This window comes from Epargyreus clarus, unplaced genomic scaffold (assembly GCF_041222505.1).
Source record: "Epargyreus clarus isolate Ecla_fem2 unplaced genomic scaffold, WU_Ecla_fem_2.2 ptg000015l, whole genome shotgun sequence".
Lineage (NCBI taxonomy): Eukaryota > Metazoa > Arthropoda > Insecta > Lepidoptera > Hesperiidae > Epargyreus > Epargyreus clarus.
The window spans coordinates 13,346,292-13,356,818 of NW_027332223.1; the positions used below are offsets into that span (position 1 = coordinate 13,346,292).

General features: G+C 35.6%; 2 protein-coding genes and 1 non-coding gene across 4 annotated transcripts; 1 reads left to right on the forward strand and 2 right to left on the reverse strand.

Moving 5' to 3' along the window:
* Positions 1 to 771: 771 nt before the first annotated feature.
* On the reverse strand, positions 772 to 4,903 carry LOC140748205 (venom serine carboxypeptidase). The gene is made up of 8 exons (XM_073080960.1): positions 4,767 to 4,903; positions 4,092 to 4,624; positions 3,757 to 3,869; positions 3,225 to 3,395; positions 2,771 to 2,938; positions 2,241 to 2,500; positions 1,677 to 1,805; positions 772 to 1,186 (listed from the first exon to the last, which is right to left on the reverse strand). The coding sequence occupies exons 1-8, from the start codon at positions 4,808 to 4,810 to the stop codon at positions 988 to 990; spliced, it is 1,617 nt and encodes a 538-aa protein (XP_072937061.1). The 5' UTR covers positions 4,811 to 4,903; the 3' UTR covers positions 772 to 987.
* A 1,987-nt stretch (positions 4,904 to 6,890) lies between these two features.
* On the forward strand, positions 6,891 to 6,962 carry TRNAD-GUC (transfer RNA aspartic acid (anticodon GUC)). Its single transcript has one exon. It is a non-coding gene; the product is annotated as a tRNA-Asp (tRNA).
* Positions 6,963 to 7,080: 118 nt separating this feature from the next.
* LOC140748210 (uncharacterized) lies at positions 7,081 to 10,239 on the reverse strand. 2 transcript variants are annotated; one of them, XM_073080970.1, is made up of 6 exons: positions 10,122 to 10,239; positions 9,712 to 9,908; positions 9,127 to 9,312; positions 8,756 to 8,819; positions 8,318 to 8,464; positions 7,081 to 7,254 (listed from the first exon to the last, which is right to left on the reverse strand). In XM_073080970.1, exons 2-6 carry the CDS (start codon positions 9,874 to 9,876, stop codon positions 7,091 to 7,093), a joined length of 726 nt encoding a protein of 241 aa, XP_072937071.1. In that variant the 5' UTR covers positions 9,877 to 9,908; positions 10,122 to 10,239; the 3' UTR covers positions 7,081 to 7,090. The 2 variants fall into 2 exon arrangements, with proteins under 2 accessions (XP_072937071.1, XP_072937070.1); XM_073080969.1 differs by having other exon boundaries at positions 10,030 to 10,239.
* Positions 10,240 to 10,527: the final 288 nt, after the last annotated feature.

Genomic DNA, 10,527 nt, shown 5'->3' on the forward strand with positions numbered 1-10,527 from the left:
ACACTGCTCAATATTAAATCAATGGTCATGGTCTCATGGAATAATGATAACGAAGGTCATCAACTCATCAAAGCTGGCTGAGCTTACGTACCTTTTACCTACGAATATTGTGACTTCAGTGTCCTACAAACATATGATGTTAATTACGTCACCTACATTAATGTCATTTGTTTGATATTATAGCCCCTAATGTTTGGTATTATAGCCCTACCTAAGATCAGCCACATTTTTTCTATAAGATTGGTGTAGCAAATAAAATTTACAGTCCATCTGACGATAAGTGGATGGGTACTGCCGCCCCTGGGACATTTGTGACCAACTCCATATAGAAAGAGCTCTGCTTGAAGTGGATCACAGATATATTTTCACATGTGTCCTGAATATGACTGATCAATAGAATAACTAGGACTGCTATCATGTATATTAGGTAAGTATTTTCAATTAAACAATCATATATGTAAGCTTTTATTAAAACATTGTAATACCACGTAGGTTCAAATGAACATACAACCTATGGCTCTAGTAGGTCTCATATTTTTTTATTACAACGGCATTTAGACGACTAGTATAACTGTACAAATTAAAAACATTCAAAGCTTACAGCAGAGCAAAAAAGACAGATTATTTTTATAGATATCTAACTTATACATATTATAATATAATTATTTAGATTTATTACAAAACATTATTAATAGTGCTAGTCTTTCAAGTGGTATATAAGTAGTATACACACAGATTTACATAAGCTATTTTATTGTTCATTAGTTTCTCTTTTATGACACTTATTTTATTATTTAATAACATCATCAATTTTCGCGACTTTTCTCTTCCCTAGTTCAATATCAGTGAAAATATGTTGAAGGACGAAGTAATAAACAACAGTAAAATTACAGCAATTGTATGTAATTATCGTCATTTGCACGAATATGACGTCATCGGTGCGTGGTTCCCTTGCAAATTTATTGGGTGGTAGGGTGACTGCATATTCTACAAATAGATGGCGGAGTTGTTAGCGACGAACTGTCGTAAGAAGGATCCCTCGAGCAGCGGCGCGGGCTGCGAGAGCGGCATGCCGTGTGTCCAGCGCGTGATCAGCTCCTGCGCGGCTGCCGGCGCGTCCACCGGCACCATGTGGCCCGCTCCACGTACTACCACCTCCGTTAACCCACCGCCGCTCTTGTTGTACCTACATACGAGAAGTTTTGTTAAAGAACAAACGAGCCTGCACTTGAAGGTGATTAGTAGATGCCAGCAATGGTAATCTGCGATCAATCCTTAGGTTGAAGACCTAGATAAGATCAGCCACAGATTCATTACTATCTAAATCGATTAACACCCGTTAATAATATTCAATTTTAACTAATTTATTGTCAGAATTTTTAAATTTATCAATTATTTTATTGAATTTCGAACTGGTATAGGCACAAATTGGTTAAAATTGACTATTACTAAAGAGCTTTACCATCGCCTCTTGTAATTAATGCCTTCAACACCGCCACGGTAATCTTTCATTTACCGTGGCGGTGCTGAAGGCAGTTAACTTACAGATTGTCGTATCACTTTCAATACAATTTAATATATTATTAAAAAAGCGGTCCGTGTACAGGATATTTCTTTAACGTCTAATTAATGAAAAAAATATGTAATTAGTCAAAAAAGTGTGTTTATAACATTACCCAGCCAATTTGTTGTTGAATAAGAAAGGGTATCTCGTCGCTTCGAGGAACTGCTCCGTTCCGTTCCACTTCCACGTGCGGTAGTTCTCGGAAGTGTACACGCATGGCAACATCTGGTCTAGTTGCCCACTGAAATGTTAAAAAAACGATGTATTATTGTTTTAATGAACAAGTGATTCAAATAATTAATGATTTGATATGTGTCATCATCAATTCTTCACAGTCCTGCTTCGAGTCCTGCGATCCTGTCCACCAGGAGAATTAAGGCTTTGCACCACGCTGGCCAAGTACGTGATGGTAGACTTTAGCAAAAAATGCAATCTTATTTAATATTTTTTAGGTGTTGAGTTAAAGGCTCCTTAAGATATTTCCTCTGTCGTAAATAAAGAAAATGAGTCTCTATACAGCTAAACCCGATTTAAACAAGGCAGTCGTCCAACTTGGGATCTTTCACAAATAAATTGATGACCCTGGAACCTATGTTGGATCGCCTGAAGTTATGACAGCTTTTCGACATAATTGGAAAAATCAAGCAAAAGAAATAAAAATAAATTGATACTTTACCAGTAAGCAAGCACTCGATAATCTTCTAACAATTTCTCGAAAATCGGTTTAGAACTACTCAAGAAATCTGGAGCCATTTCCATATTAGTAGTCAAGTTGACTACCGCAAATCTGATCGAGCCGACGTGTATAGCCTTTTTGATTTCAGGTTTCTTTAGGAAAGGTGAGTAACGACCGAACGGCATTTCGTCCTTCAGGAAGTTATATGCCTGCTTCTGATGCGTTAAGAATAATAGCGCGGTAATCAGGCTCATCCATTTCTACAAAAAAAAAACAGGTTTAAAAAATCGACGGAAGATGTTATTGTTTATATTCAATCAAAAAAAACATTGTTATTTTAAAATCAGTTAAATATGTGACAGCTGACCTTAAACTGCCTTTAAGTCTTAAATGAATAAAAATATCTAACGCAATATCTCTTCGTTTTTCTATAAGATGGCGAACTATAATCATTAAATATGTGTTAACGATTTGAAAAGGTCAAATCGTACCAAGAGCCAATGAATCTGCTTCCTTTTTGGGCAACTTACGTTTTTAGCGCCCACGCTGTTGTTGTTGGCTATGTCATTCTGGAACGCCTTGAGCAGAGGATCAAGAGCTTCGATTTGTTTCTTCTCGAGAAGGCCGAAGTATAAAAATGGCTGTGTTACTTGTGAGATCATAGCCGGGTCCACGTATCCATTGCCAAGAAGTACACCCTGTATAACAACGATTTTATAATATTATTTCATTTTCTATTCCTCGTAGCTCCACTCTCAAAAATTCTTTCAAAGATGAAAGATATTTTCCTTTTTCACAATAATATTTTCAAGGGGCGTCAGTAATATTTAACAAATTTAATAACAGAAAATGTTTGCATTAAGAAATTATTTGGTTACTTCACATGAAACAATAAATTAAAATGGGAATGATCTATTAACTGATTTATGATTTATTTATCTTCTCTTGTAGTTTAATTTAATGTTCCTTAAAATATAATTTAACCTGTAAATTGATATCTTGTCCTGGGTTGTTTTTGTGTTTGTGTATTTCCATTGCGAGAGCTGGCACATATTTGCCGGCGTATGACTCGCCACCCACGAAGAGCGGCGCAACTCTTAGCTCTGGAAACACTTGGATGAATTGCTTAACCGTGCTGTACAGATGCTTCGAATACTGAAATTGTGAATGATATGTATTTATATGAATACTGTCTTATTTCCAAATTGCAGATTTAAAATCAATTTGTAAAGTATACAACAAGATCGTAATCGGTTTTGGACGATAACTTTCCATAAGTGATCTATCTGTGATTTTCCATGAATGGAGCGATTTCAAAAATATTTGACAAAGAAGTTGGTTATTAAGTCGTGCCAATCCACAAAGGGGCCACCTGATAAGTCGCACAATGGACCCAAGTTTCTGGTTCTGATTTTCCATGATTCGTTCCATTCCTCCACTTGGCAAAAGATATCCGCCCAGCAGGTCTGCCTCAATTTGATAATAAATAATAGTGAATAAGAAAATTATTTCATACCGTAGCCATATCCTTAACAAATCCGTCAGCATGATCAGTAAAGCTGAAACCAGATCCTATAGGATTGTCGATGAATAAAAGGGAATGATTTTGCAGCCATGTGTACGGATTCGCTAGAAATAATAAATTATTTTTATTAAAATAACCAATAAACGAAATACATTCTTATCGTAGGTACTATATTTTGTAAGTTAAAAGCTTTAGCACGATTAGTGGATTAGGTATCCTTTTTCTTAAAAAAGAGACAAACACTTTGGGTTTTGTGTTTTGAGACTGTGCAAATAAGTGTTTAGAGATTAATTTACATTTCATAAGTACATGCAGTTTAAGCTTACGTTTTAAAGAGTCGGCACTTCCTTTAAAAGGTCCAATTTCGTCGAAAAGGCCAGTAAGACTAGATGCACCAGGTCCACCTTGAAGCCAAATGATCCACGGTGTTTCGTTAACTGGCTTATTTATCACGGGGAAATACCAGAAAAACACATTTGAATTGTACGTTTTATTTACTGTGAAAAATCCTGAATAACTTTCAAATCCCAAAAACAGTGATCTGTCAACTCTAGACGCATTTCTCGCTTCTTCGATGAGGCCCTTTTCTAACAGAGGCGTTAATATCAGCGCTTCACCATTATCATCATTGCTTTGAGTATTTGTATCAATTCTAATAATAATATTAGCATCACTTTCACTAATTTTATTATCTGCGTCTAATTTAATTACTTTCTTTAATAAATCTTCAAGGTTACTACTCGTCTTTGTTGGTAAATCTATGTGGATATATGAATTATCGGCTACATGATGTTTGCTTATAACATTTATAGATGGATCTCGCAAATTATCTTCTGTTACAGCAACTTTTCCATGACAACTGAAAGAGAAATGTTATGGGGATACACATAAGACATTTTATTTAGTAACTTACGATGCACCAAAATTTTTTAATGGAAATATGAATATTTCAGTATACACCAAAATCTCACTACATTTCCAAACTCATTAAACTTACTCACTTTGCTACAAATAAAGCTACCACTAATATCACAGTCCGAGTCATTATGTTTTACTAAATAACTTTAGTTAAATCAATGAGTGGAAGCTTTCAGTGTAGACGTTAATTGCATAGTAGAAAACGTATCTCGTGTTTGAGTGATTGTGAACTGTGGATAACTTATTTCGTGTAACTCTATCTTTTCGTTATCAGCGTGAACTGTTTGATCCCGGCTTGTCTTGTTTATCGGTTACGTTATTGGGAATTTAATACAAATTAATTCAAACGCCACGCTTGATTATGAAATGTTCATTTTAAAATGTAAGTATTATTGCGTTTGATTTTACTAATATGGTATTAAAAATACTGTCTTTAACGCTTTTTATATGCTCTTCCTGGGCACTAGCTTCTTCCCTAGCTTAAGGAAGACTGAGGCTATTTTTAAAAATAATCTAGTAGAAAACTATAGACGCAGTGCAACTGACGGGAAGCGGTCACTGCCGCACGTGGACATGACTTAACCAACTTCATAGAGAGAGGAAGAGAGAAGAGGTTGCACCTAAAGCGCGCTTTACTAAAAACTGTTTAAAATTTCTTAGGTACCTACTCCGATCCACTCTTATATTGCTTAGTCCATCATGGTAGGTACACGAACGCATATTAGTGAAAGAACCCTACCTAATTGATTAGCGACATGTTGTTTATAACCACCAAAAAACCTTTAATAAAATTTAGTGAATGATTTCCATCGATAACAGCCTGGACTGACCGTAGGTACAACAATATTTATCGAAACACGGAACCCCGCATGAAACTTGCCCCTTGCGGTCACCCATCTAACTCTCGATAGCACCCGATGTTGCTTAACTTTGTAAAAAGTTGCGGTCTACACAACGTGACCATGTGTTGTAACTATGGGATGTTATTTTTAGTTAGTTTAAATAAGCGTAGGTACATACTCACTGTAACTATGATTTTTTTATAACATAGAGACTGTCCACTTGATTGAGACTCCATTGTCATCCATGAATATGCTACTCATGTAATAGTTTAAAAGTAGCAAACAGACTTTTACCCCATCTCACGCTGAATTATGATACATAGGTACATATATGAACCTACATTGATTTTGAGTAGGTGACGAATTTATAGAAATTATTAACCTACTTACTTGCAAACCTAACCTAACCTAACCTAACCCACATGCTTCTTCATATATCAAATATTTTCAAATCTAAATTATGTACATATTTATTGTGGATTTTTTTTTAATACCTATAAATGAATTTCTTTGCAACTGATTCTATTGACATTTTTTTTTTATAATTGTATTTTTTTTTTTTGATAACTTGCATGCTACCGTATTGTTAGCAGAATAAGAGGACCTAAATGTTGTAACAGCTGATTATGTACCTATTCTACGCAAATAAATTATTCTATTCTATTCTACACCAAAAACGTGGTTTTCAAACAGAAATAACGTTTGTGAAATTTGTTGGATGATAATTTTATCAAAGGACCTTGTCAGTCTTGCGATTAATGATGTCAACTAATAAAAATATTCGTAACAAGGTCTGTTTGATAGGAGCTTATATTAATAATAAGATAATTATAGTGTAAGTAGCGTTTGTTCCTGTAGTCCCGGGACTAGAATAGGGCTACGGTATCTCCTGCCTGTCGTAAGAGGCGACTAAAAGGGATTTCCGGGGTTGCGGGCGGGAAGAGTGGGAGCTCGAACCTTCCAGCAAGCGACCCCAAGGAGGACGACGGTATGTGTTGCATATCGTCGTAAACACCATATGGTGTGAGAGTAGCGAAAATTGCTCCCCCAGGGCCGAGCCCGATCGGGGTATCGCGCTTAGAGGATACCCGGTTATGTTCCATCGGACAGCCCGGAGTTCGCCAACAAACGTCGGGTACCTTTTGGAGGTTTCCCCCTCGTAAACAAAAAAAAGTGTTAAACGCTTAAAACCTCGTTAAGAGCTAGTCGTATAGGTTAGGTACATTAATTTTTAGGTAATAAATAATCCTAACTAATATTTTATATGCTAAAGTGAGTTCGTATGTTTGCTTGCTAAGCTTGCACGCCTTAGACTTAGACTCCAATAATTATACTTTCTGATAGTAGATTATGCAGTAGTCACTATCCTCGGTAGTATAGTGGTAAGTATCCCCGCCTGTCACGCGGGAGACCGGGGTTCGATTCCCCGCCGGGGAGGATTTTTTATTAAACAAGAATTATTTATGTTCTAATTTACCACATTCAGTATTATACTTTACCTAATAATAGTGTCCAAGACAAATAATTAACTTTATAGTCAAATAAAACCGCTTAAAAAGGTACTCTTAAATATTTATTCTATTTATTAATACATCTCTAATATGGCTCATAATATCAGTCAGTCTTGTCATTTCACAGGCAATGGTCTGTAAGGAATCTTTTATGCTTCTAGAGTTGTCCAACTTCTGTCTCTCTAGTTGCAGAAACTTTGTTGCATCATCGTCGTTATCTGAAACAAAATGGGATATACATAAATTAAGATTTTGTTTTTCTTATAATATGGGAGTAGCAGAAGAGCATGCAGTCCACCTTAAGGCCACTGCCGCTCATGGACATCTGTAATCAACCCCAGATAGGATTAGATATTCCTACCTGGAGTCGGCCACAGGTGCGACGCTACCCCTGAGGACTAAGCTGGAACGCCTCGGAAAAGTGTCATACTTTTGACCTCGGAACAGTACGTCTTCCTTATCACACCCTTCAAACCATAACACAGCAGCGCTCAACACTGCTGTTGTGAGGCAAAAATAGGAGTGGCGGTGGTGCCGCCGGAGTCGTACCACAAAGAGTTCTACCACTTTCTAGCTCGAAGATATCTAAAGGCAACTTTATGGGAGCTCCGTAAAGTTGCCTTTTAACTGAAACTAACGGATATCCAAAATAAACCGATAAATAAAATATCCAAAACGGTAACCGAATCCGATATGAGTTTCGAATAATTTCGAATCCATATCCAGATCCGAAACATATTCATAACATCCTTAGTTTCTCCTGGAATCTACGCAGATTCCGGTAATAATAGCAACCTCCCCGAGCTCCTGAATAACGTGTCTTTGGTATTTCCTAAAATTTCACTTAATTTCATTGTTAACTAAATTTGCCATCTTCCGCCTTGTACTTTCAATCCCACGTAGTCTGCGCGCTATGTTAGACGCAGTTATGGTGTGTCTTTTCATGTAACACTTTTATAATTTTGTAACAAAATCCGTTTAATGATTCATACTGATTGAAAGCAATTTAAAACAAATATTAAGAAGTATTTGAAATTTTCTTTAAAACTGCACCAATTTCGAGAGTTGTATACTATTGTAACTGTATGTAAAACTGAGAAATAATTATAGATTAATCAATTCACCAATCCAGGTATGTTCCACTTAGTACTTCCAGAATTATTCCAAACATACATGAGATAGAATTAACCCTGATTTATTGGTACCAATATACATTTGGAAATGATTTGGCCTAATCCTTCTCATTATGAGAGACCCGTGCCCAGCCCCCCGTGTACTAACCGGAGTCACATGCATTTCCTGCGCTGACTCTGGGTTTCCGTTCAGTTGGGCTGCTCAGCTCTCCATGACTATCTGCATCGATCATGTCTGAGCCCTGTCTTGATGAATGCCGTCGCTTCCTAGACCTGGTTTGCCTTGGTTCCGCCACTGAAAAATAAGAGAATAAACTGTGAGTAAAATATTATGACTAGAAACACACTAACCCTATAGCTCTGATCTCTGTAATATCACAAACAGGATCAGTCCTATCTGAAGATGAACATAGAAAAATAACACCAATATTTTAACACCTCATATACTTGTCTCATACAACATATTTTTTCTTTTTTATTTCGACTTTAGGTTAAATAAATATCACAAAGGTTTTTGTATATTTATAGCAACATATAAAATGGTTCCAACCAGTAGCATTCCAATTAATATATGTGTCTCACATACCTGGATACTGGTTGAACGATGCATCATCATTATGGTTATCGTCATTTGGCTCTTCCAAAGTGCCCTGTAACAAAAAAATGTATAAAATTTACAATCACTTGTTATACCAAACTTGCGCTCATGAAATAGACAACTCTCTTCTTTTATTTTAAGAACTCTTGATCTGAAATTATTTTTGCCAAAAAAAAACCAGTAATCTATAATATAGTAAGCATTTTATTACTGAAATTTAGATTCCATCCACAGAATCCACTTTATTATCAAATGTTTAGCAAATCAGTTTTTCATAAAATTCCAAAAAAGTATAAAATCTTAAATCAAACAGCATATAATTGAATGTTACAATAATTTCTCATGTCATATATCCCTACCTCTTCTCCCAAAGGATCACACTTAATCACCACCCCCTCGACAGCATTTTCTCCAATAATGCCAAGGATGCTCTCCTCCATAGGAGACAGATGGGTGATGCCATCAGGTGGTGGTTTGTTGGACTCCCTCGCAGCTTTCAGCTCCAAGGCCCGGCGCCGCACTCTGTACTTCCAGTCACACCAATACTGAAATTATTACTGTATGATAGGATGTTTTTGAGTTAATTATATTTTAAACAGCTTCGAGACCACATTTTGAATATATAAATCCCTATAATAAAATTACATTGCTGATATTGTGGACAGACAAAGATGAATATACATACTGTTCATCATTAGATTTCTGGTTGGTTCGATGTCTGGTTGGGTGAAAATAGAAACCTGAATTTGAACCCTTTGAACACTTAGTTTGAGCGTTATAATAACTGCTCAATTAGAAAGTCATCAAATTTTGAAATCTTTGTGAGAACTGTTATGAATTGTGGCTAATGAAAAAAAAATCCAGTTGTTAATATTATTATTACAGTGCCTGTTCTTTTTTTTATATATTATTAATAACCATACCTACTATTGTATATTATTTACCTTAGACCAACCTTTTCCATCCTTGACTGCACCATCTTTGCACGTATTCAATTCTTTGGCGCATAAATTCCATAACTTCAGAGTATGCAATTTCCCGCGCCGGCCGCGAGTTAGCCCTTTCGCTAATTCTTGGTGTTCTTTTAAAAACTCCAGAAGCGCATTCATTTGATCAATAGAAACCTGACGTCGTTTTAACTCTGAAAAATAGTAGAAAGAAAGAAAAAAATATATACTAATGAATTTTAAATATGTATGTCATATAAAATCGTTTCACGAGTCATTGTACGACTTATTTTAATAACGAAAAAAAATACAAACCTGTATCCATTCCAGAATTATTCCTAAATATGAACTAAAGATATAATACTGCTTAGGACAACGATCAAGATATTTATTAAAATAACACTAACATTAACGTTTCTTGGTGTTGGTGATTTATTGTTCTGTTCGATTTATCGCCGCTTATTTTATCCGTTATCGAAAATCAAAACCTCAGTAAATAATTTATATCAACTATCTTGACATGTGTCACAACTCACTACTGTCATAATCAGATGTCGGAATCGTGACAGTTAATTGGATTCCAGTATTTAGGCTGGAATTATAAAATTAAGAAAAATATAATTTAAGAAATTAATTGGTTATTTAATTAACTTATTGAAGTGTCGGATTTTAAATATGTGATGTATTTTTTATTAATAATATTTCTCTTTGTGGTTATCATTGTACACTAGTTGATTTAAGCGGAAAAGCTCGTATAGCGGAGCTTATTAAGCTTAAATTACAAGGTCAGGAAAATGCGCGCGCAATACATGA

Coding starts and splice junctions, on each gene's coding strand:
- LOC140748210 (XM_073080969.1), bottom strand. Junction 8,820..9,126: donor GTGATCCTTTGGGAGAAGAG/GTAGGGATATAT, acceptor TTTTTGTTACAG/GGCACTTTGGAAGAGCCAAA. Junction 7,255..8,317: donor AGGAAATGCATGTGACTCCG/GTTAGTACACGG, acceptor ATTTTGTTTCAG/ATAACGACGATGATGCAACA.
- LOC140748205 (XM_073080960.1), bottom strand. CDS start 4,810: ATGACTCGGACTGTGATATTAGTGGTAGCTTTATTTGTAGCAAA. Junction 2,939..3,224: donor GACAAGATATCAATTTACAG/GTTAAATTATAT, acceptor GTTGTTATACAG/GGTGTACTTCTTGGCAATGG. Junction 1,806..2,240: donor TATCGAGTGCTTGCTTACTG/GTAAAGTATCAA, acceptor TTAACATTTCAG/TGGGCAACTAGACCAGATGT.